The sequence below is a fragment of the Coregonus clupeaformis genome, chromosome 18, assembly GCF_020615455.1.
Source record: "Coregonus clupeaformis isolate EN_2021a chromosome 18, ASM2061545v1, whole genome shotgun sequence".
Classification (NCBI taxonomy): domain Eukaryota; kingdom Metazoa; phylum Chordata; class Actinopteri; order Salmoniformes; family Salmonidae; genus Coregonus; species Coregonus clupeaformis.
Window position 1 is genome coordinate 42,059,738 of NC_059209.1, and position 26,012 is coordinate 42,085,749.

The following is a 26,012-nucleotide window of genomic DNA, read 5'->3' on the forward strand; positions in this document are numbered from 1 at the left end:
TAACAACACTAACACTAACAGATACACTAACAACATTAACACTAACAACACTAACACAAACAACACTAACAACATTAACAGCCAGAAAGCTTGCTAGCAAAACAACACTAACACTAACAACACTAATAACACTATCAGCCAGAAAGCTTGCTAGCAAAACAACATTAGCCATGTGTCGTTTTCTCCATGTGTTCCTCTCTCACATACAAGACCCCTTCACAGCTAACTAACATCTCTGCCTCTCTCCACCTCCCCTTCTTTCCCCACCCCTCTCTCCCCCCTCTCTCTCTCTCTCTCCCCCTCCCTCCATTCCCCTGTCTCTCTCTCACTTCCTCTCTCTCTCTCCCTCCCATTCTCTCCCCACCCCCTCTTTCTCCCTCCCTCCCTACATCCCCCCGTCTCTCTCGCTCTCTTTCCCTCTCTCTACCCCTCCCTCTGTCTCCCTCTCTCTCTCATCTCCCCTCAGATGAAGACAACGTCATCAGATGAGAAGAAGTTCCAGCAGCAGATAGTGTCCCAGCAGAAGAAGGATCTCACCACCTTCCTGGATAACCAGAAGAAGCAGTACAAACTCTGCAAGGAGAAGATTAAAGAGGTCCACTATTCCCCCTTTCCCAGCCTCACACTATATGCTCTGTATTGGGCTGAGTTGAATCGATCCTTAGTACAAGCTCTGCTAGGAAAAGATTTGAGGTCGCAACACTGTTTGTTTATGTCCTCGAGCTAGCTAGTACACTACTGATCCTCTTATAATGCCTCTATAGTATGAATCATCTCAGCACCCATGACACATCTAATTTTCTATGTATTGCGATGGGTGGAATCAACCATCCTACGAATACACACACACACACACACACACACACACACACATACAAGCTAGCACAAACATACACAAGTACAGTATGTTCATTTATCGTGCAGTTTCATTTCACTGAGGAGGAGCTGAGTCACTCCTCCTACTCACTCACACACACACACACACACACACACACACATTCTGTTTATGTTTCTAACAACCTTGACGCACTGTTTCTCAGAACTGGATCCATTGTTGTGAACAGAACTAGGCCATCTCAGTTAACAGACATTGTTGGCCAGGACTGATATTCCCCAACAAACTGTAGGTAGAGATGAATTATTCCCCAACAAACTGTAGGTAGAGATGAATTATTCCACAACAAACTGTAGGTAGAGATGAATTATTCCACAACAAACTGTAGGTAGAGATTAATTATTCCACAACAAACTGTTCCCCACACAGAGAGAGCAGCATCAGTGTGTTAAGTGCATTAGCTAGAAAGTGGATTAAGACATGGTAATTGTGTCCCAAATGGCCCCCTACTCCATTTAGTGCACTACTTTTGACCACAACCCAAAAGTAGTGCACTAAATATGTAGTAGGTTACGATTTGGGATGCAGCCTTGGATTTACCCTAACATCCATGAAGCAGAATGGAGACCGACACCAGCTGATGGGATAGTTTACCCAGAAACTGAGGCTCTGTGATGCAACCTGAGTCAAGTTGGTGACAGAGGGACTTCTGTTTGGCCATGAGCTAGAGCAGGCAGGAGCGACAGTATCTGATAATGTGCATTTCACACAGTTTCCAAATCACTAGCTAAGTACTTTAAGATATATTTCACTCCAGAGTCAAATCATGTGAGATGTTTTCACGCCTCAGACGTGTTCCAAGGTGGAATTGAGTGCACCATCTCCACAGTCTGTTGTTGTATATTAGCCAGAAATAGATGTCCTTGTTATATTATAACTTAGCGTCCTATTATGACCTCTGTGTCCACCCCCTCATATACCCCCATATTCCCTTGATATAGATGACCCCAGAGCCATATATTTAGTGAGTTGGGCCAACTTGTAGAATTTGGAATATTGTTCTAATTCTAGACATTCAGTTACATAGTATTGTTTAAATCATAGAATTAAGAATTAGAATACTAGAATGGTCATGAACCTTCTTATGATGGGATAAAGGTCAGCCATTTTGGTCAGGGAGTTGGTCAACCATGGTTTTCCAGTCCTGTGATAAGATATTGTATAAAATAATGAATTTGAAGAATGTATCTGCACTGTATGTTTGATCGCTAGCCAGACAGTTTTAGAGGAATGATTCCATTATATGTTTTTTATTAACTACCAATATGCCAACATTCCATTCAAACAATGCAGTCAATCCACTGGCTGAAATCAGTTGATGATAGGACATAGACAAGGTGTAAATGCAACCAGTGCTGATATTGTATCATATAATAGCACTCACAGCTTTCCAAGAAAACTAAAATGGAGACATGTATGTTCTGTTTCCATTTATTCTAGAGGCTATTTTTACAGTTTTTTTTTATATAACCTGTATAAACTGTATTTATAATTATATGACAATATTTTAGGTTGACAATCATTCTATTGCACAATTTCTGATGTATCACATGCCTTACTTTTATTGGCCTGCATAAATAAAATCAGGATTATGCCTCTATACTGCCATTCATTCCAATTAGACTGGTTTGGATTTCTCCCTGACCAATATGGCTGCCATTTTCACCCCATTCTGGAACTTTGAGGGTTTATGACATAGCCCCTCTAGTAATTGAATAGGTCAATAGAACTCGACCAAAACAATGGAAATGCCATGGAAACGCTTTGGGGAAAGATGCCGTGGGGGAAAGATCCTGAATCTCCTCATTGTCCCCCAGCTAAATTAGCCTATATTTAGGATATTGTATATATGTGTATTTCACACTATGTTGAGGTAAAAATCTGAGTATAATGCTTGTATGGATGTCAACCCCAATATATGTTCATGTCATTGTCACCAATCAACTGCATTTGATTTTACTACCACCACCAATTTCTGTATGCCAGCTACGCTACCAGTTTACATGTATACGAGTTAGCATTTAGCAGTCACTTCTAAATCTCAAATGGGACGACATCTAAATGTAATGCAGCTAAATCGAATTTTAGTAACCACATGGTGGGCCTGTTACAATACACCAATCATGACGGATTTGACGAATATCCACTTTGTTAGATCAGATGTGTTGAATGTGGGCCAATCCAGCGTCCTTCTACCCCCCACGGTCTGCGTTCCAATGACCTCTTTATCGCAATATGGAATGTTAACGGGGAGCTAATATGGCTGCCATAGAATGTTGTAGTGTAATGGAAATGCATCATAATGGTCATTCTAGACATTCAGTTTTATAGTGTTTTAAAAAAATATTCCCAATGTAATGTTAACGGGGAGCTAATATGGCTGCCATAGAATGTTGTAGTGTAATGGAAATACATCATAATGGTCATTCTAGACATTCAGTTTTATAGTGTTTTAAAAAAATATTCCCAATGTAATGTTAACGGGGAGCTAACATGGCTGCCATAGAATGTTGAAGTGTTATGTAAATGCATCATAATGCAGAAACTGCATTGGCTCATCTCTAAATATATTGCTCTGGAGGACCCTTTATATCTTTTAGATAATGAGATGATCTGCTGCACACCTGACCATTAGACAGGAGACAATGTATATCATGGACTGTTATATATCCGTAACAATATCCTCTGTCTCTCCCCATCTTCCAGGAGATGAATGACGACCACCACACCCCTAAGAAGGAGAAGCAGGAGCGCCTGTCGAAGCACAAGGAGAACCTGCAACACAGCCAGGCTGAGGAGGAGGCCCAGGTCCTGAGCCAACAGAGGGCCTTCTACGACAGGAACTGCAGAGGCTTCAAACGCAAAGTCGTGATCAAGAGGCACACGTTGGAACAGGAGCAGATACGAGAGGTACTGTATATTGTATAGATGTATAGATAGCCATTTCAAATGAGAGGCAAGGAGGAGTGGATGCCGCAGTGTGAAGAATGACTGGGATGTACTGTATCTTGGATAGATATACACACATTTTAGTTCAAGTTCAGTCTGTAGTGGTGTGAAGTGAACACTGCAATCCAGTAGGGATGTGAATATCACATGTCCAACTGCTTATCCATAACATTCCCGAGGTCAATGTTGTCCTCGAATGGCTTCTGTAACATGAAAAATTATGTTCCCCCAAATCTTTGACCAATACCGGTATTTTCTGATGTTTGTGGAAAACACCAAGAAGTAGTTTCCCATCTCGTGGAATGCAGATTAGAAAGTATAAGCAAGATAACAACGCCCTAATCTCCTAATCTGCTCTGTATATCAGGAGGGGCGGTAATGTCAATAAAGCAACAATGGCCTAATCTCCTAATCTGCTCTGTATATCAGGAGGGGGGGTAATGTCAGTAAGGCAACAATGGCCTAATCTCCTAATCTGCTCTGTATATCAGGAGGGGGTGTAATGTCAATAGGGCAACAATGCCCTAATCTCCTAATCTGCTTTGTATATCAGGAGGGGGGGTAATGTCAATAAGGCAACAATGGCCTAATCTCCTAATCTGCTTTGTATATCAGGAGGGGGGGGTAATGTCAATAAGGCAACACCACGAGATACCGTGCTCCGTACTAATGTCAGTAGGTTCTCATCATCCAGTGTCTGTATAAAAGCAACGTTTTTATCATTGGATGGGCATGATAATTCCTCTCTCTCTCTCCCCCCACCCCCTCTCTCCCTATCTCCCCCCTATATATCCCTCCTTCTCTCTCTCCCTCCCCATGTCTCTCTCCCCCTCTCTCTCTCCCCCTCTCTCTCCAGGAGCTGAACAAGAAGAAGACACAGAAGGAGATGGAGCATGCCATGCTGATCAGACATGACGAGTCGACCCAGGAGCTGGAGCATCGTCAGCTGAAAACCCTTCAGAAGCTCCGCATGGACCTGATCCGTCTGCAGCACCAGACAGAACTGGAGAACCAGATAGAGTACAACAACCGCCGCGAGAGAGAGCTCCACCGCAAGCACGTTCTGGAGCTACGACAGCAGCCCAAGAACCTCAAGGTGATGGCTAGGCCAGGTGCAGCTAGCTAGTGAATGTAGCCCTGGAATGTGATGGCTGCATTGGTAGCTACATTAGGCTGCATTGGTAGCTACATTAGGTGTTCTCAAGGAAAAGGCTCTGATGTAACCAGGTAGCGGAGGATATGAACCTAAAGGTGAGGGTTAGGGTGCAGCTAGCTAAGGCAGTCCTGAAAAGGGGAAATCCTCAGTGGTAGCTCCAATGTCCTCTCCATTTCCACCAGGCCATGGAGCTGCAGATTAAGAAACAGTTCCAGGACACGTGTAAGGTCCAGACGCGTCAGTACAAGGCCCTGAGACACCACCAGATGGAGGTGACGCCCAAGAGCGAGCACAAGGCGGTCCTCAAGGCCCTGAAGGAGGAGCAGACCAGGAAGCTGGCCATTCTGGCCGAGCAGTACGAACAGAGCATCAACGAGATGATGGCATCGCAGGCGGTGAGTTGCCTCAAAATGGAGGACGGATGTTATGATGAGGATTAGTGAGCAGTGATGTTGTTATTTGATCATTTCCTTTATAGCAATCTCAAAGATTCATATAAATGTCAAAGATCTTCTCTAATATCTAACATGAAAATGAAAGAATAGTTCCATAAGGGAATTCTATCATTTTCGGCCCTAAACCATAGGATATTTAGGTCATTGTAGGAGTTTGTAACTCTACTTCTGTTATTCCCAACTCTCCTCCTATCTCCTCTTCTATTCCATCTCTCCTCCTATCTCCTCTTCTATTCCATCTCTCCTCCTATCTCCTCTTCTATTCCATCTCTCCTCCTATCTCCTCTTCTATTCCATCTCTCCTCCTATCTCCTCTTCTATTCCATCTCTCCTCCTATCTCCTCTTCTATTCCATCTCTCCTCCTATCTCCTCTTCTATTCCATCTCTCCTCCTATCTCCTCTTCTATTCCATCTCTCCTCCTATCTCCTCTTCTATTCATCTCTCCTTATTTTCTATCATCTCTCCTTTTTATATCTCTCCTTATCTTCTTCTTACTCTCCTCCTATCTCCTCTTCTATTCCCTCTACTCTCCCTCTCTCCCACCCTCTTTTCTCTCCCCTCTCCCCGTTTCCTTCTTGCTCTCTCTCTCTCTCTCTCTCTCTCCTGCTTCCTCTTTGTTTCTCTCTCCTCTCAGCTGCGTCTGGACGAGGCCCAGGAAGCCGAGTGCCAGGCTCTGAGGCACCAGCTGCAGCAGGAGATGGAGCTGCTTAATGCCTACCAGAGTAAGATCAAGATGCAGACCGAGGCCCAGCATGACAGAGAGCAGCAGAAGCTGGAGCACAAGGTGTTGCTGCGCAGAGCCCACCTCGAACAAAAGGTACAGACAGACAGAGAGAGAGAGCTGCGCAGAGCCCACCTTGAACAAAAGGTAGAGGGGGAGGAGTCACAGAGAGACAACAGAGAGAATCACACTGATAGAAACATAGAGCCCACCTGGTAGAGAGGGGAGAGTTAACGCATGAGACACAGAGACACAGACTTACACACACATACGCAGAGCCCACATTCACAAAAGGTGCCAAAAAAAGGTTTGGGGGAGGGGGGAGTCAACACAGACAGACACCCACACAGATACCCAGACAGACACTGATGTACGCACACACACGCATGCAGGCTGGAGCAGAATGTGCTGGAAGCAGAATCAACACGCACCCACACAGACAGACAGACTTCCCTTTCATTTCACACATTTCACTCACCACTGATTTATAACCCAATAATTGGTCATGCACTCAGCTTTTGTTGTGAAATCCCATGATGTGTTATTCTTACAACATGCTCTCTCTATTTTTAAAAAAATCATAAGCAGTGTTAAAAAATGTATAATTGATTCTTGATCATAGATGATGTAATATGGAAATGTTCAACAATAAGACGTTACTTACTCAGCGACACTGCCTCTAGTCTCCTGTTTTATTCATCAAACCATACTCTCCATTCTGTGTCATACAATCTGGAGTCACAACACCTTCTCCCAACTCACTACCCGGCTGTTGACCATTTACAACAGTGGATGCTGATGGCATGACATGGTATACAATAAATTCACCATAGGCCAGTTTATTAGTCATAATACTCGTTTTTTTAAATACTAGAATACAAAGTTTTTCGAATGCAATGATGTCATCGCTCCTGGACAACAAAGGAACATGCAGCCCTGATCCAGTTTCAGTTGCCCAGACAGTATCCTACAGTAGTATCGGTACAATATTATGCAACCAGTGGTGCTGTGGCGCCATCTGTTGACCATCTGTCTCCCTGCAGTCTGTCTGGAATAGATTACATCATCGAAACCAGTATCAGGGTTGTATTAATCAGGGAAGGTAACAGAATACGTTTTAAAACGTTCTCCAATGGAAAACTAAAATGAGCGTTTCTTATTGGACCAGTTTAGGTAGACAGACCCCTTCCTGTTTCAATAAGTGTTCTTCTGTTTGGTGCCTAATGAACACACCCCAGACTCGTATGCTTCATTTCATATGAAAGAGAAGTGCAAACTGCAGATATCGATCCACTGGCTGGACTATTACGTGATTCAGGGGCCAGATGGAATCTGTTGCTAAAGGCTTTATGGAATTAAATCATGAATCAATACAAACCGAACACTGAAAATGAAATATGAACAGCTATATATTTATTGATTAAAGATGCAGACAACGGCTATAATGGATTGATAAGCTTCACTGATAATGTCTGGTCCTAATCATGACTAGCGCAGGCGTATTTCTGTCTGTACTTTGTTGACTATGGAGTGGTTACAGATTCATGCTGAATTTCAAATCAATCCCCTAGCCTAGCTTGAGCAAAAAAAGCAAAAACCTGCACCAGCAGCCTTTGCAGATCAAACTCAGCAGGACTCATTCAAACCTTACTTCAGTATGTTGTGGTTCCAAATACTCTTGCTTCCAGTAGTTTAATGAACTAAGTTGTGGTTTTGTAGATTGAAGAGGAGCTGGCTTCCCTTCAGAAGGAGCGTACAGAGAGGATCAAGCACCTGCTGGAGCGCCAGGCAAGAGAGATTGACACGTTCGACATGGAGAGTCTCCGTCTGGGCTTCGGTAACCTGGTGGCCCTGGACCCCCCCAAGGACATCTACAGATGATTAGACCAGCCCAGGTAATCTGGTGGCCCTGGATACCCCGAAGGACGACTACAGATGCCTAGACCAGCCCTGGTAACCTCCTCGTGACCTCCTGTCTATCTTCATCATCTGGTCTGACCCTCCTCGTCCCCCTGACCTGGTCTGGTCGGGATTGACCGGGCAGTTAGGGTCTTTAGCCACTGATGCACACACACACACACACACACATTAACACACGCACATGTGCATGTACACACACTCCAGCCCAGTGCTAGTCTAATGCCAACGGGGCCCCCAATCTCATAGTATGGTGTACAGATGACTAAAAATGCTGGATAACTTCCTAGGCTTTCTTTCTTTTTAAAGAACAACAACACAATGTCACAGTGTTTCTGTTTCTTGTGCAGTGATGGCACTTTTAGTGTGACTGAAACCGGAAAGCAGACAGAGAGAATAAGAGAAAAGAGTATGATGATACAAGTGAGTAATATTGTGTTGCTCAATGATCATGCATTAGAGGTTAATAATTGGTTCAAGCTGTGCAAAAAAACTTCCAAAGCCCAAAAACTCAAAAACAAACTGATCCTTCTGCAGCCTTGTTGTCTTATTGGCGCTGCTTCCAGTTCCTTCAACTATTTTTTAGATTTATATTCATCGGGACATTTTTATAGAAAATATCAAGCAATTTCATACGTTGAGAACATGTTTGAAGTCATAATGTACATGTTGGTACGTTAATAATTTTGACTCTTTGGAGAGAATTTGACTTGACTTGGGAGGGACACTGAGGAGGGAGACTTGCAATGGACACTGGTACTCTACTGTATTATACTGATTCTCTGCACTGGCAGGTAATGTGAATACTACATGGTTACGTCTGGAATTGCACCCTATTCCCTATGTAGTGCAGTACTTATAGGGCACTGGTTAGTGCACTATATAGTAATAAAATAGTGCACTACATAGGGAATAGGTTGTGATTTGAGACGGAGCCCATGTGAATCCCTACTCCCAGGTAGCACAAAGGGCTTTGTCGCAGGGGGAGGGATATGTATTTTGTGTATAGAAGGATTTATGGTAGAGCCTTTTACTTATTTTCGTATTGTACTATTTTAATTGTTATTCAAATCGATTTTTTTTTTAAATGATGGTTTTCTCCTCTTCGTTCAGTAAGTCGACTCGATCACTCAATGGGTTTCTTTCTCTGACATTCTGTCTGAAATGAGTCATTATTTTTGCTTTAACCGCCACACTCTACAAGCTGAGTATTTTCTTATAAACCAGATCAGTAAAATAAATGCTTTATTATTGCATGCACTTTCATTTTGTTTTCCAGGATTAAGAGAGAGCATGAATCTGTCAGCTTTTAATTATATTTGTAAATAAAGTGCTCATCACACAAGTTCTGTCTGGATTTATTTGATTTAATATTTTCCATATCTGCCATTGGATTTATAACAGCAAGTTATTAGATAACATTTGCTTAGTTTACAGCAAACCATGGATTTGAGTTTATGCTTATTTGCAAATGGTCAAAATAGACTGCACACTATGCTCTCTATTAATATGGTTTATTATGATATTTTGATCACAGGTCTTTCCTGATATTTTCCACATCTGCCGTTAGCATTATGGATATTCAATAGGTACATGTGACCTTGGCCACATTCAAGGTCCACTAGTGAATGCATTTTCCATTTGTTTGAATGGTGCCATGGTTATTGCAGGGCCAGGTTTTGTTAAAGGAGCACTCCACCACATTATCTCCAGCAACATGCCAGTGTCTACAAAAAGAATAACTGATGCAACAGAGAGTAACTCATTCAAACAGTATACACCACACAGTGCTGGAGAACGGTCAGCAACAAAATAATATAAACCAAACAAGATGAGCTGTTTTGTTTGACTGATCATGGGGATAGAGAGATTACTTTTTAATGAGCCAGCATGAACAAATCTAGGGAATTGCATTGTTGGGGTTTCTGCAGTTATCTTAGCTACATAAATGTTAATTTCTGAATACTTTGTTTATTTTCCAGCCAGTTGCTCATAGAGTTTAGGGACATAGTTATCCCACTCTGCCTGATAGCAGGTTCCAGCCACGGGAACTCCCAGTCCGTATTTCTGGCGGAAGGCTTGGATCTTGAACTTGCCGCGGTTGTCTCCACAGCAGTTGGTGAGGATGGGCTCCTCACAGGAGAGGCTTCCTGACTGCTCATAGACCAGCCACACATACCTGTGGAGACCTGGAGGGACACACACAGACACAATGAGATGTCACATGAGGGAGGAAGGGTGTTGGACAGGTGAAATAAAGGGCTGGTGCAAGGAGTGAGTTATCCCCTTAGTGTAAAGCGTTTGAGAAAAGAGCTATAATTCAAAATGCATGTGTTCTTTTCCTGCTCAAAGACAGTGCGCAAGGGCTGTGTGAAGCAATGCAGAAAATGTCCAATAATAAACTTATCCAGTTGTGTAGGAAATGCATCACTGCAGAGATTTCAAGCTTCATAAATCGCTATAGGAATACAACAGCCGCTCCAATCATCATTGGATAAGGAGGGACAGTCACACAGTCTTCTTACCAGTGCCTTTTGGAGGGCCAGACCCAACGTAGTCGGACATAACACATCCACTAGACACGTCATTTCCCTTCATGTTCACCACCAGAAAGTGATGCCACTCCCTTCAAGAGAATACATGCGTTAGGAAGAAATATGGTTATCCAACGTCCTTGAATACACAATATTCAGAAATAAGATTATCGATCACACAAAATCTCAGTTGGCTTCAAATGATCGGGGGTAAAAAGGTCAAGCAAAGTTGTGTGTTATGTGCAATCATTAAAAGATCAGAGCCAATAAATGGGAGCTGCAGCCTAGGGCTGGGCAATATGGCCGAAAAATAATCTTGATTTATTCAAATGTATGGGCGATTCATATCTCAAATGTGTTTGTTTTCTCTAAATAAGCTTTGTTCTACAATTAAAGGGCAAGCCTCCCACAACCATAAGACCCACTAATATTTTTATTTTTTTTCAAAATAGTTTAACCTGCTTTTTTGCAATCACTGATCTGGCTTTCAAGTCTGTCTATGAAAATGCAATTTTTGTAAAATGTACCATAATGCACATTCACTAATAATGACTAACTTCTTGTAACAGGTATTATAGAAAATTAACACAGGTCTCAAACAATCTCTCAAGCACAAGCCCACGTGCTAGTGAGTAGCCGGCTAATCTTTACATTTAAAGTTTAGCCAACTTGGATCTATTTGCTAGCTAACAAGGTAGAACAGTTGAATTGTTATGAACACACCCTGCTGTCTGTCTCCAACTGTTTGAACAGCATGCTAGCCTGTCCACTTTTTTTCAGATGTTGAAATTAAGTGACCTACCTAATTTCTCAGAATGAGAATGAGTTACCAATTCCTTATATAATTGTGTTTTATGCTTACTGCACATTTATAAAACAGACTAATGTGATTCTTGCAAAACATGCATTTGGAATATTGTGCTAAAACAAATTCTAATTAATTTGATATCGCCCAGGCCGACTGCAGCCCACCCGAACTTGGGGTCTTTCCTGCTGGGTGCATCGGGGTCGGTCATGGCCAGGGTGTACAGCTTAGTGGAGTCACACCCATCCCACTCGATAGAGGTGGGTCGACTCTGCACCTGTGAAGAAACAAACCAGGGGGAATGTAGTTGGTATCACAATAAATACCATACAAGCCAAGAATGCTTTCACAACAAGTCAAGGTTGGTATCCCAATAAATAAGAATATGGTTATCACAAATACAAACCACACACAGTCAATATGGTTGGTATCACAAACAATAAGCAACAGATATCAGTTTAATATATTAAAGATACTAGATTGAACTATGGATAATTATGTTAATTTGAGTTAAAGTGCAGGACTTTTGGGCTAAGAGGAGAGTGCTGACTGACATACATTGATTGCCCAACCCTTGTCTCTGCAGTGCAGATGATCAGTGTATGGTCAGACCATTGGGTCAGACCACCACTTATGCAGTCTAAGCAAGACTGCAACATTGTTGCACACTGACACTTTTGTGCATTGTGTCACACATTCTTGCAAATAAGCCTAGGCCTGCAAATTCAAGCTAGTTAGCAATCAATTTGGCTATTCAGCTACCAATCAATAACATTCTTTTTTAAATGAGCTTTTTCATGTAATGTATCAACTACCATCTATTGAGCATAACCGTGAGCACGTGCTGTCAGCCCTACAACTGAATTATATTCGACATTTGTAAGCATGCAAGCTAGCGCCACAGATAGAACAATGAGACAGATATTTCACCGGATGTGTAAATGTGAAGCATCCGCTTGGCGTTTCCGCTCACTACCAAATATGTAGTCAGAGGAAACACACTGGCCGGAGAAGATGGAAAAGATGATGGTTTTTGGCCGACATTCTGCACATTTTCTCATCGATGAAACATTTGATCTCAATACAGTTTTCTGTTCCCAAAACTATGTTATGGACAGAGTGGTCTAAGTTTTGTAGACATAACCCCTTCGCAAAAGTTTTTTTTTTTTTTTTTTAATCGCGTTGTTTGGGAGTGCAACGGTTAATTGAGTTATTGCATACGCGCACTTCACATAGGTGGCGTTCCCTAACAGAAATATGTAGATACAGGCTAGAACGCGCCAATAGGATCTCGCTAGCTCGTGCTTGGCTCTGCCCACCTCAATGCTTGTTCTGCCCACTATGACTCATTTGTTCCCATTAGAAATGACAGACCGTAGTCTATCTTGGTTTAGTTATAAAAAATCTTCGCTAGTTCGTTAGCATTCATATTTGACAGTACCTGTGTTGGCGTGAGCACTTTGCCCAACTCGTCGATTTCAAGAGAGCCATACTTGACATGGAGGGTCTGTGCAGGCTTCTCATCCACCTCTGTTAGGGCAAGAGCCCCTGTCCAGTGGCTTAAATCTACCGGCATTTTCACTGATTCCGGAGAGCTGCACACAGCAGCTGCTTTCACTTATTATGCACAAAAACACAACACAAGGGGGCAGGCACAGGCAGGGCACGGAGTCCGGACTATCGTATGCTTTGCGTTTAGGCCAATCACAGTACGTCTAACGCTACAGTTAGCACTTATGATTGGCCTAAAGTTCTGTCAATCTCTCACTTTACTGCCCAACGACCCAAATGTGTCTTTCTAGAAAGTTCTTTTCACAACCAAGGTCCACTCCTACTCGAATTGTCAAGTTTTGCTGATAATGCTACATTGTGTCTTTAGGATTTGTAAAAATAAAATAAAAATACTTTTGTGTCAGTTTCCCCCCAGTTATATCTAACACTAGAGAAATATATAATAGGCTGTCTGTCACCTTCTCAATGAACTTGAGTAACCAGCCTCGTTGATCAGTGCGGTGACAGCGGTATCAACTGTCAACAAGCGAGAAATCACCTGCTGCACCTTTAAGAAGGTAAGTGTTGGGTGTGGTTTGATGGTTCCGGATGAACGTGCCGGATGAACAGCCAGGTAGCCAAATGGGTGATACGTTATAGCATGTGGCAGTTCCAATGTAAAAGAGAAATGTTGAATCATAGTGGCTCATACGTCCTCTCTCAGCTACTCTAACCAGTCCTATATAAACTAGGTGTAGAGGTGTGTTGTGTCACCGCATGCACAACAGGTAGTCAGAAAGAGGTTGGCAGGCAAAGCTTTTGTCTAACTAGAAATCAGGGTATGTATGCTATACAGTAGGAGGAATAATTATGAAGGCCTTCGCTTTTGCAATTTTTCTTCTGGTCATGCATCAGACAGGTAAGTGTCCGCTTGTGACATGTTTATGAATATGTAGCCTAACCTACATGTGGATTTGAAACATCCATTGATTTTAGCCGATACAGTGAAATTAGTTATATATTACGTCTGAAGTTTTCATCTATGTAGGCCTACTGCTCACTTTTATATGCTATTTGTTGAATCATGTTTCTTATCTTAAATTATCTTGCTCATTGTCTTTATGAAAGTTGCAGCAAATGGGCGCTCAGATGAAACAACTGTAGCTGGAACACTGGGAGAGAATATTATACTTCCATGTGGGAACACTGCGACCAATGTGACTCCCTCATTCACGCGATGGCTGAAGAATGGACAGTTTACCATTGATCGCAATCATTCCATTATAATTCCAATATCCTCAAGTGAAGGGCACCTGACTATACTGTATAATCAAAGCTTGTACATCAATCGAATAACTCTATCAGATGAGGGGACCTATCTCTGTGATTCTTTACCACATGACAACAAAACTCAAACAAGTCTCACATTGCAAATAGTCAGTAAGTATCTGTTTTCTATCATAACAATGTGTGTTGACGTCCTTCATATAATGACTTGTAGATACTGTACTGGGATCTTGGTCAATTGCCCTGGAAATTATTTTGAGCAATTGTTGCCTTGAAACTGGTTATTCCAGATGATTTGCTGCTGGGGCTGGTTTCATGGCACATGCTGTAGGAGCCCATGTGTCTTGTAGGTATTTGAACGAGAATGATCGGAGGGGTACTGTAGTGTACCTTGACAACTATGTAGTATATGATGGATGGAATGGGACTGTATCATTTTTACAAACATTGTGCATGTTGTGGCATCAGTCCACATTGCTCAATAATGAAAGATGGGTGCCTTGGGTTGTAACAATGCTTGATTGTTGTATACTGTGAGGACTGTTTTCAGGTGGAAAGTGTCTGCCTGCTTTGGCAACACTATAGTAAAGTACCTCATGTTTACTTCTTGCAGGTGGTCCTGACAATAGCATCACAGACATCCAGCCAGCCACGCCTCTTTCCAACGGAACCCTCGTTGTTGTCAGGGGTTCCACGGTGTCATTTAACTGCTCCAGCTTGTCCTACCCCTCCCAGAGCCTGTCCTTGGGGTTTCAGGGTGTGGCATCCAGTAACGACTCTCTGGCGGTGGGCAGTGGATCATGGCTGGGCTTCAGGATAGAGGATGTTCAGCCCACAGCTCAGGGGAACTACAGCTGCAGAGCCCAGAACTCAATCTCCCAGAAGGCTGTTGGCTGGAGCACAGAGCTGCTTGTATACTGTAGGTGACTATTAGGGAAATAGACTCAATGGTCTCTGATACAGTGGTTGCTTAGTGACAATTTGAGTATCGGTATAGCCTAAGCTCCTAATAAATACCTATCAGATACAGTGGCCAGTGGTGCTTGTTCAAATGACTTGTGTACCTATCTTAGTGCTGTGTAATAACCCAAATACCTCAGCAATTCTATACTGTAAAGAGCATCCATCTTTCTCCTTTAGATTCCCCAGAAAGGCACCCAGAGTGTCTGTGGAAGGCAGGGAAGGATCCGTCTCATGTCCAGTTCAACTGTAGCTGGTTTGGAGGCTACCCCTCTCCCACGTTATTCTGGGGGGAGAACCACCAGGAGCCAGGGAGCCAGGGGAACCAGGTGTTTGTTTTGCGTGGGGTTAAAACACAGCTTAATTGGATACCATGCATTTAAAATAATTGAGTATAACATAAAAAAAAACGAACTTATTTCCTTTGTGGTCTTCTTAGGTGGCTGGACGGCTGATGGAGTCGGAGGAGACAGTCAGTCTGGTGGTGAATCTGAACAGGTCGTTGTTGTTCGACGGGCAGACGCTGAAGTGTGATGGGCGTCACCCTACGATCAGTCTAGGAGAGGAGAAGTTCTGCTCCTTCACCCTGAGTAAGTGAGAGATGGCTGCAGACGGATGCCCGAATGGCACACTATTCTCTATATACAGTGAGGGGAAAAAAGGATTTGATCCCCTGCTGATTTTGTAAATTTTCCCCACTGACAAAGACATGATCAGTCTATAATTGTAATGGTAGGTTTATTTGAACGGTGAGAGACAGAATAACAACAACAAAATCCAGGAAAACTCATGTCAAAAATGTTATAAATTGATTTGCATTTTAATGAGGAAAATAAGTATTTGACCCCTCTGCAAAACATGACTTAGTACTTGGTGGCAAAACCCTTGTTGGCAATCACAGAGGTCAGACGTTTCTTGTAGTTGGCCACCAGGTTTGCACACATCTCAGGAGGGATTTTGTTCCACTCCTCTTTGCAGATCTTCTCCAAGTCATTAAGGTTTCGAGGCTGTCGTTTGGCAACTCGAACCATCAGCTCCCTCCACAGATTTTCTATGGGATTAAGGTCTGGAGACTGGCTAGGCCACTCCAGGACCTTCATGTGCTTCTTCTTGAGCCACTCCTTTGTTGCCTTGGCCATGTGTTTTGGGTCATTGTCATGCTGGAATACCCATCCACGACCCATTTTCAATGCCCTGGCTGAGGGAAGGAGGTTCTCACCCAAGATTTGACGGTAAATGGCGCCGTCCATCGTCCCTTTGATGCGGTGAAGTAGTCCTGTCCCCTTAGCAGAAAAACACCCCCAAAGCATAATGTTTCCACCTCCATGTTTGACGTGGGGATGGTGTTCTTGGAGTCATAGGCAGCATTCCTCCTCCTCCAAACACGGCGAGTTGAGTTGATGCTAAAGAGCTCGATTTTGGTCTCATCGGACCACAACACTTTCACCCAGTTCTCCTCTGAATCATTCAGATGTTCATTGGCAAACTTCAGACAGGCCTGTATATGTGCTTTCTTGAGCAGGGGGACCTTGCGGGCGCTGCAGGATTTCAGTCCTTCACGGCGTAGTGTGTTACCAATTGTTTTCTTGGTGACTATGGTCCCAGCTGCCTTGAGATCATTGACAAGATCCTCCCGTGTAGTTCTGGGCTGATTCCTCACCGTTCTCATGATCATTGCAACTCCACGAGGGAGATCTTGCATGGAGCCCCAGGCAGAGGGAGATTGACAGTTATTTTGTGTTTCTTCCATTTGCGAATACTGTTACTGCACCAACTGTTGTCACCTTCTCACCAAGCTGCTTGGCGATGGTCTTGTAGCCCATTCCAGCCTTGTGTAGGTCTACAATCTTGTCCCTGACATCCTTGGAGAGCTCTTTGGTCTTGGCCATGGTGGAGAGTTTGGAATCTGATTGATTGCTTCTGTGGACAGGTGTATTTTATACAGGTAACAAGCTGAGATTAGGAGCACTCCCTTTAAGAGTGAGCTCCTAATCTCAGCTCGTTACCTGTATAAAAGACACCTGTGAGCCAGAAATCTTTCTGATTGAGAGGGGGTCAATACTTATTTCCCTCATTAAAATGCAAATCAATTTATAACATTTTTGACATGTGTTTTTCTGAATTTTGTTGTTGTTATTCTGTCTCTCACTGTTCAAATAAACCTACCATTAAAATTATAGACGGATCATTTCTTTGTCAGTGGGCAAACGTACAAAATCAACCCTCACTGTAGTGCGGTACTTTTTACCAGGGCCCATAGGTAAAAGGTACACTATATAGGATGCCGTTAGGGACGCACGCCTAGCCAACATCTGATATGCCTTTTGTTTACGTTCAGCTTGATGTTTTTTGCATTGCAACTGTAGTTAGACGCCCTGAAACGTGTCAATATCAGTTCAGTTCAGTTCAGGACGCTTTATTGGGACATCCTACCATTGGCCAATTTAATACAATGATATTGGGTCATTAATAAAAGAGACCTCTCCTCTGTCTCTTGTTCACTTTCAGCTTTAAACCAACTGAATGGTTTCCACAACTGTACACATTTCATAGAATATTAGTCATGTGTGAAACACCCAGTGGCTGTGGCACACCTGGTCTGATTCCAAAATAAACCTGCAAGGTAGGGCGCTGTCTGTGTGATTGCAGAAAGGCGGGATATTTTTTAAATCAATTATCAGCGTTTCTGAGCACCAGGCAAAATGACTCAAACAATGAGGAGGAACAAAAACAATGTGTAACCTTCACCTCTTACCAGGCTTCACTTTTCCCATGTCACACCCAACGCAGTTAGTGTGATTGTGTACATACCTGTATAGAAGGATATCTCTTTAGATGTGTATCTATCACTGACCCAGTCTAAACCCCTGTTTCTCTCCTCATCTCCTAGAGTCCCCCTATCCTGAAGGGTTACCACTAGTCACAGCGTTAGAAGGAACCAACGTGACATTAACGTGTACAGAGTCCAGCTCCCTGCCTCCAGCCCTCACCAGCTGGCAGAGGACAGCCCAGCAGGAGGACGTGGTCCCCAGCCCCAAGTACATCCTGTCAGAGCAGGGCCCCACCTTCACCCTCACTATAGTCAACATCACCAAGCAGGACGAGGGCTTCTACTTCTGCAGGAGCGAGAACCCACTGATGGTCCGCGAGTTGGAGATCTATTTAACAGTTAAAGGTTAGTTCAGAGAGAGGGTGTGTGTGTGTGTGTGTGGGGGGGTTTATTGGTGAAAAATCTATATTTACAGATTGGATATCTCTGCAGACTCTTGTGATAATCTATGTTGTTGATCATATAGGGGCCAGTTGGGAAGGCAGGTGCAGGAAGGTAGCAAGGCAACACCTTCTCTGGAATGTCGCTAAACCTGTTGCCTCTCCCAGTTAGCTTCTAACAAGACTTCTTAGATTATTGTACATTCATTTCTCTTTAGCGACTATTCTCTTAACTTTTTTTTAACTTAATCATGTCTAATGTTGTTTTTGTTTCCATAGCCACCTCTCAATACACTGGAGCAATCATAGGGATATTCCTAGCGATTTTGATAGTAGGATCTGGTATTGTTATTGCTAAAACAATATACTCCAACCGTGACCGAATATGCCTGGGTAAGACCTTTTTCCCATGCATTATAATGTCCCTTTTGTTAATAGGGCTTCAAGTTTGTAACAGTCCGTGCCATATCAGATTATCTGCCTTCGTTATTTTCAGGGGTGCAACTTTCACTGCGGACGGGGGGGACATAACAAAACAAAACAAATGTCCCCCCACTTCTAAAACCAAAGTTACGCCCCTGGTTATTTTTGTATAATTTCATGAAATATGACCCCCGTCACCAAACCTAAGATAATATAAGATATACTTTGATGATAACTGACTTGTGGAGTTACTGACTTGCTAAAAAAAAAAAAATGCAAATACTAACAACCAACTTTGAAATCTAAATGTATGTTTTTTTATTACAGGAAATGGATTTGAGCGAATGGAGGAGGAGAGAGGAGATGTGTTGAGCCTGGTAGAGGCAGATGAAGAGGAGGTGTTTCATGAAGCTGTACCCAGACTGCCACCTCTGTCTCTGACCAACGGACACAACACTACACTTGTAGAGATACACACAATACCATCCAGTAAGGAATTATTTTCTGCTTCCAGGTTGTGGAGGGGAGGGATTGCCCACTTGGGTATTAGCTGTATATTAGTTGTTTTCAAAATGTGTAGTTGATATGAAATGCAACACTATTAATGATGTTGTATTTGCACATGTATCCATAATATACAGTGGATAGAACTGTTACTGGGTGGCAGGTAGCCTAGCGGTTAAGAGCGTTGGGGTAAAAATCGAAAGATTGCTGATTCGAAATCCCAAAGCCGACAAGGGGGAAAATCTGTCTGTGCCCTTGAGCAAGGAACATAACCCTAATTGCTCTTAAAAGTCGCTCTGGATAAGAGTCTGCTAAATGACTAAAATATTACTGTTCTGTTGCTGTTTTGTATTGACCTTGTACTGTAGATGCAACTCTAACCCAAATATGTAACCCATCTCTTTTTCAGTTGACCATGAAGATGCAGAAATTGTTGAACATCCATTACAGCTAGAAAATCCTGATATTGACGAACTTGTCACATTTTAGGTGTTGTAAGACTTTTAGAAACGTTTTTTTTTTGTTGGTATAATGATTGGTGGTTGGTTTGTACAGTATGTAGATACAGTATATGGGTCTGCTTTTTACCATCATTTTTAACTGTTTTGTTTCAGCTTCAGGCTTATTAATTTATACTTAACAGGGTTATTTCAATGAATTGTTGCCATTTGCCACATTAAATGACATATTTGACAATAATGTAACATTTTGTATTACTCAATCACAAAATGAAATCTGAATAAAACATTTGAATAACAAAAGCAAAGGCAGGGATGTAGGCCTCCCTCTCTCTCTCTTTCTTTTGTTTTTATTAATGAACAATATATACAATTTACAAGTTGGAATGTGTAGGCTTATCAGAGCGCAGTTAAAAAAAAATAAAAAATTCGCCTATCGATAGGATTAAATTCATAGGAATAGAATGAATAGAACGGACGAATCAGTAGGCAGTTTTCCATTGACCCAGGTTTATTCGTCAAAAAAAACAAAACATTGCGACATGTTTAATGGAAACGGCAGTTATAGGATAAATGTAGGACAAAATAAAAATACTCCCCTGTCGAACGGATAAAAATGTTGTCAATCATTAGAACATTTATCTAATGATTGACAACATTTTTATCCGTTCGACAGGGGAGTATTTTTATTTTGTCAAACTTTAATGACACATTATGATCGAAGCTGTGTTTATCCGAATAAATTATGATTGACGAGGGGCACGTGATGTCACCTCGTAACTATAAAGCTCTACTCAACATTTAATTCTAAATGATTACTGCTTACAAATTTATTTATTTTTTACTATAAAAAATAATGTTTCGCCATCCGATTATCTAAGATCAACAGGAGTGCAAGTTTCACCATCCAATTATTTCACCATGGCACAGACCTGGCGATACGTTGACACTCATGTGCCAGAAATATGAGTGAGTTATTATTGCATTGTGGCTTTCGCGGGCTACCTGAAACATGAAACCGATAGGTGGGAGGGCATACAGGCTGTCGCCAAGTGGGTAATGGAAACACTTCAGCCACTACAATTTGTATTCCACACTAGGTTTTGTGAAAACATTTTTCGTGTGTGTGTGACGTCATTACGTCCTGCTGCTTTGATTTGAATGGGGACACTTGTTTTGTTCATTCTATTTCTATGCATTTAATCCTATCCGATAGTCGAAATCCAGATAGATAACTCTTTATAAACTGTGCCCTGTAGAAAAAACAAATCATGGACAAATCCATGTTACGTAATAGAAAACAAGGTAGCCAATCAAATCGCATTTGAGAAATTGAATTTTACTGTACAGGAAATCAGATGAATTATTCTCTTTGGACTCAAAAATACACAAAAATCAACAACAATTAGGCTATTTTACATCATTTAGCGATCTAAAGACACAATGTGCGCTCTGTTTTTCTCTCGGAATATGATATTTAAACATGTGATTATTGACTGGAAGGCATTGTTAGAAAACCAGGAAGAGACAGTAAACTGATCAAGGATGTGATAATCTGCTGTCAACGTCTGTCATTTGCAACAATGTGTTCATCGGAAGACAATAATCAACACACACGGTCCATTTGATTTATAGGCCTATAAAAAAAAACAATAGTGGTTAGAGAGGCGAGCCAGCAACCAGAGGGTTGCCAGTTCGATTCCCGTCTCCGACGGGAATAATCTGCAGAAGTTAGCCGTAGTGCCCTTGAGCAAAGCATTTATACCTCCACAACAACAGCTCCCCGGGCACCCAGTGTGGTAGCCCCCCAGCACAAAAAAAAAACGGTATATGTATGTGTCTTTAGGAGGGAGGGGCTGGGTTAAAAGCGGAAGTCAAACATGTCTGGTCATGCCTCTGATCTGGCGGACTCACTAAACACACATGCTTCGTTTGTAAATTATGTCTGAGTGTTGGAGTGTGCCCCTGGCTATCCGTGAATATAACATTTTAAAAACGAAGCAGTCTGGTTCGCTTCATATAAGGAATTTGAAATTATGTATACTTTTACTTTTGATGCTTAAGTATATTTTAGCAAACACATTTACATACAGACATTAAACATACTTTTAGACTTACTCAAGAGGTATTTTACTGGGTGACTTTCACTTTTACTTGAGTCATTTTCTATTAAGGTATCTTTTACTCATGTATGACAATTGGGTACTTTTTCCACCACTGGTGGTCGCCTGGGCGCTTCAGTATGAGATGTACAGTTGAAGTATGAAAAATGAATGCACTCACTAACTGTAAGTCGCTCTGGATAAGAGCGTCCGCTAAATGACTAAAATGTAAATGTAAAATGTAAGTCGGAGGTTTACATACACTTAAGTTGGAGTAATTAAAACTTGTTTTTCAACCACTCCACAAATTTCTTGTTAACAAACTATAGTTTTGGCAAGTTGGTTAGGACATCTACTTTGTGCATGACACAAGTAATTTTTCCAACAATTGTTTACAGACATTATTTCACTTATAATTCACCAGAGGTGGGACAAAGTCATTGTTATGCAAGTCACAAGTAAGTCTCAAGTCTTTGCCCTCGAGTCCCGAGTCAAGTCGAGTCAAAGATGAGGCAAGTCCCAAGTCGAGTCAAAAGTCAAAGCCATCAAGTCTCAAGTCGAGTCCAAAGTCCTACATTTTAGTTTCGAGTCATTTCAAGTCCTCTTAGCAAGCCTTTGCAAGTCATTACAAGTCCTCGTAGCAAGTCTTCTCGAGTCATAAGGTGCAAGTCCAAGTCAAGTCACGAGTCATTGATGTTAAAGTCCAAGTCGAGTTGCAAGTCTTTGTACATTTTGTCGAGTCGAGTCTGAAGTCATCAAATTCATGACTCGAGTCTGACTCGAGTCCAAGTCACATGACTCGAGTCCACACCTCTGTAATTCACTGTATCACATTTACATTTACATTTAAGTAATTTAGCAGATGCTCTTATCCAGAGCGACTTACAAATTGGTGCATTCAACTTAGGATAGCCAGTGGGACAACCACATCTTGATCACAGTAAGTACACTTCTTCAAACAAGCAGCTGTGAGCAAAGTCAGTGAAATCAGGGACAACTACATCTCGATCACAATAAGTACATTTCTTTAAACAAGTCAATGCTAGCAGGTGAAATAATTCAGGTGTTAGTTTAGACAAAAGAGAGTGGTAGTAAAGGGGGGGGGGGGGTAGAAGGATTACTATTATACTATTCCAGGTATTCCTTAAAGAGGTAGGGTTTCAAGTGTCTCCGGAAGGTGGTCAGTGACTCCGCTGTCCTTGCGTCGTGGGGGAGCTTGTTCCACCATTGGGGTGCCAGAGCAGCAAATAGCTTTGACTGGCTGAGCGGGAACTGTGCTTCCGTAGAGGTAGGGGGGCTAGCAGGCCAGAGGTGGATGAACGTAGTGCCCTCGTTTGGGTGTTGGGTCTGATCAGAGCCAGAAGGTAAGGAGGTGCCGTTCCCCTCACAGCTCCGTAGGCAAGCACCATGGTTTTGTAGTAGACGCGAGCTTCAACTGGAAGCCAGTGGTGTGTGCGGAGGAGAGGGGTGACGTGAGAGAACTTGGGAAGGTTGAACACCAGACGCCTCTGTGACACAGAGAAGAGCAGTCTCAGTTGAATGACCAGTCTTGAAACCTGACTGGTTAGGATCAAGAAGGTCATTCTGAGAGAGATAGCAGGAGAGTTGGCTAGAGAAGGCACGCTCAAGAGTTTTGGAGAGAAAAGAAAGAAGGGATACTGGTCTGTAGTTGTTGATAGTGTAGGTTTTTTGAGGAGGGGTGCAACTCTCGCTCTCTTGAACACGGAAGGGACATAGCCAGCGGTCAAGGATGAGTAGATGAGCGAGGTGAGGTAAGGGAGAAGGTCTCCGGAAATGGTCTGGAGAAGAGAGGAGGGGATAGGGTCAAGCAGGCAGGTTGTTGGGCGGCCGGCCGTCACAAGTCGCAAGATTTCATCTGGAGAGAGAGGGGAGAAAGAAGTCATAGCATAGGGTAGGGCAGTGTGAGCAGGACCAGCGCTGTCATTTGACTTAATAAATGAGGATCGGATGTCGTCAACCTTCTTTTCAAAATGGTTGACGAAGTCATCCACAGAGAGGGAGGAGGGAGGGGGAGGAGGAGGAGGATTCAGCAGAGGTGGCAAAGAGCTTCCTAGGGTTAGAGGCAGAGGCTTGAAATTTAGAGTGGTAGAAAGTGGCCTTAGCAGCAGAAACAGAGGAAGAAAAAGTAGAGAGGAGTGAGTGAAAAGATGACAGGTCCGCAGGGAGTCTAGTTTTCCTCCATTTCCGCTCGGCTGCACGGAACCCTGTTCTGTGAGCTCGCAATGAGTCGTCAAGCCACGGAGCAGGAGGGGAGGACCGAGCCGGCCGGGAGGATAGAGTCACCCATAACAGTGAGGGGTGAGCCATCCTCAGGAAAGGAACTTATCAAGGCATCAAGCTCATTGATGAACTCTCCAAGGGAACCTGGAAGGGCGATAAATGACAAGGATGTTAAGCTTGAATGGGCTAGTGACTGTGACAGCATGGAATTCAAATGAGGAGATAGACAGATGGGTCAGGGGGAAAAGAGAGAATGCCCACTTGGGAGAGATGAGGATTCCTGTGCCACCGCCGCGCTGACCAGATGCTCTCGGGGTATGCGAGAACACATGATCAGACGAGGAAAGAGCAGTAGGAGTGGCAGTGTTTTCTGTGGTAATCCATGTTTCCGTCAGCGCCAAGAAGTAGAGAGACTGGAGGGTAGCATAGGCTGAGATGAACTCTGCCTTGTTGGCCGCAGAATGGCAGTTCCAGAGGCTGCCGGAGACCTGGAACTCCACGTGGGTCGTGCGCGCAGGGACCACCAGATTAGAGTGGTAGCAGACACGCGGTGTGAAGCGTTTGTATGGCCTGTGCAGAGAGGAGAGAACAGGGATAGACATACACATAGTTGACAGGCTACAGAAAAGTCTACAATAATGCAAAAGAGATCGGAATGAAATTAACTAAACATCTGGGGAAGCGAGAGAGCGGGGCCTCCCTCGACTAACTCCCGCAGAACAACTTGGCAGAACTGTCTTTGTTTCAGGGACAGTCTTCGTTTTGGGGACAGCTGCCGCTGAACAAAGAGGTTGTGCTAATAACACCAAGCTAATTGCCTAGCACAAGTGTAGCCACTCCCCCTCCTATTGAGTTGTAATCTGCAGAGAACAAAAGAAGTGGCTGGACCTGCGTCCAGTGTGAATGAGTAGCAATCGCTTCTTAAGAAGACTGGGTAGCTTACTAACTATGACAGACAGACACAATTCCAGTGGGTCAGAAGTTTACATACACTAAGTTGACTGTGCCTTTAAACAGCTTGGAAAATTCCAGAAAACGATGTCATGGCTTTAGAAGCTTCTGATAGGCTAATTGACATCATTTGAGTCAATTGGAGGTGTACCTGTGGATGTATTTTAAGGCCTACCTTCAAACTCAGTGCCTCTTTGCTTGACATCATGGGAAAATCAAAAGAAATCAGCCAATACCTCCACAAGTCTGGTTCATCCTTGGGAGAAATTTCCAAACACCTGAAGGTACCACGTTCATCTGTACAAACAATAGTATGCAAGTATAAACACCATGGGACCACGCAGCCGTCATTCCGCTCAGGAAGGAGACGCGTTCTGTCTCCTAGAGATTAATGTACTTTGGTGCGAAAGTGCAAATCAATCCCAGAACAACAGCAAAGGACCTTGTGAAGATGCTGGAGGAAACAGGTACAAAAGTATCTATATCCACAGTAAAACTAGTCCTATATTGACATAACCTGAAAGGCCGCTCAGCAAGGAAGAAGCCACTGCTCCAAAACCGCCATAAAAAAGCCAGACTACGGTTTGCAACTGCACATGGGGACAAAGATCGTACTTTTTGGAGAAATGTCCTCTGGTCTGATGAAACAAAAATAGAACTGTTTGGCCATAATGACCATCGTTATGTTTGGAGGAAAAAGGGGGAAGGCTTGCAAGCCTTAGAACACCATCCCAACCGTGAAGCATGGGGGTGGCAGCATCATGCTGTGGGGGTGCTTTGCTGCAGGAGGGACTGGTGCACTTCACAAAATAGATGGCATCATGAGGAAGGAAAATGATGTGGATATATTGAAGCAACATATCAAGACATCAGTCAGGAAGTTAAAGCTTGGTCGCAAATGGGTCTTCCAAATGGACAATGACCCCAAGCATACTTCCAAAGTTGTGTCAA

General features: G+C 42.9%; 3 protein-coding genes across 6 annotated transcripts in view; 2 read left to right on the forward strand and 1 right to left on the reverse strand.

Moving 5' to 3' along the window:
* The window catches only part of LOC121530783 (serine/threonine-protein kinase TAO3), a 142,262-nt gene extending 132,822 nt beyond the window's left edge, over positions 1–9,440 (forward strand). For all 4 annotated transcript variants that reach the window (XM_045226867.1, XM_045226868.1, XM_041836017.2 and 1 more), the window contains 6 exons: positions 467–595; positions 3,602–3,805; positions 4,701–4,940; positions 5,183–5,395; positions 6,092–6,274; positions 7,898–9,440. In XM_045226867.1, the coding sequence (XP_045082802.1) occupies positions 467–595; positions 3,602–3,805; positions 4,701–4,940; positions 5,183–5,395; positions 6,092–6,274; positions 7,898–8,059 (1,131 nt within the window). In that variant the 3' untranslated portion in view covers positions 8,060–9,440. The remainder of the gene's footprint in view (positions 1–466; positions 596–3,601; positions 3,806–4,700; positions 4,941–5,182; positions 5,396–6,091; positions 6,275–7,897) is intronic.
* On the reverse strand, positions 9,438–13,074 carry pebp1 (phosphatidylethanolamine binding protein 1). The gene is made up of 4 exons (XM_041836019.2): positions 12,876–13,074; positions 11,602–11,711; positions 10,621–10,721; positions 9,438–10,284 (listed from the first exon to the last, which is right to left on the reverse strand). Exons 1-4 carry the CDS (start codon positions 13,008–13,010, stop codon positions 10,067–10,069), a joined length of 564 nt encoding a protein of 187 aa, XP_041691953.1. The 5' UTR covers positions 13,011–13,074; the 3' UTR covers positions 9,438–10,066.
* Positions 13,075–13,532: 458 nt separating this feature from the next.
* LOC121530782 (V-set and immunoglobulin domain-containing protein 10) lies at positions 13,533–20,008 on the forward strand. The gene is made up of 9 exons (XM_041836013.2): positions 13,533–13,844; positions 14,054–14,365; positions 14,826–15,131; positions 15,353–15,501; positions 15,612–15,762; positions 18,063–18,347; positions 18,662–18,775; positions 19,133–19,294; positions 19,719–20,008. The coding sequence occupies exons 1-9, from the start codon at positions 13,796–13,798 to the stop codon at positions 19,796–19,798; spliced, it is 1,608 nt and encodes a 535-aa protein (XP_041691947.2). The 5' UTR covers positions 13,533–13,795; the 3' UTR covers positions 19,799–20,008.
* The last annotated feature ends 6,004 nt before the right edge of the window (positions 20,009–26,012 follow it).

Excerpts from the sequence above, each read along its gene's own strand:
- LOC121530782 (XM_041836013.2), top strand. The coding sequence starts at position 13,796 with ATGAAGGCCTTCGCTTTTGCAATTTTTCTTCTGGTCATGCATCAGACA. Across the intron at positions 14,366-14,825 it reads TCTCACATTGCAAATAGTCA|GTGGTCCTGACAATAGCATC; the intron begins GTAAGTATCTGT and ends TACTTCTTGCAG. Across the intron at positions 15,132-15,352 it reads CACAGAGCTGCTTGTATACT|ATTCCCCAGAAAGGCACCCA; the intron begins GTAGGTGACTAT and ends TTTCTCCTTTAG.
- pebp1 (XM_041836019.2), bottom strand. The coding sequence starts at position 13,010 with ATGCCGGTAGATTTAAGCCACTGGACAGGGGCTCTTGCCCTAACAGAG. Across the intron at positions 10,722-11,601 it reads AGGAAAGACCCCAAGTTCGG|GGAGTGGCATCACTTTCTGG; the intron begins GTGGGCTGCAGT and ends ATTCTCTTGAAG. Across the intron at positions 10,285-10,620 it reads TGGCCCTCCAAAAGGCACTG|GTCTCCACAGGTATGTGTGG; the intron begins GTAAGAAGACTG and ends GTGTCCCTCCAG.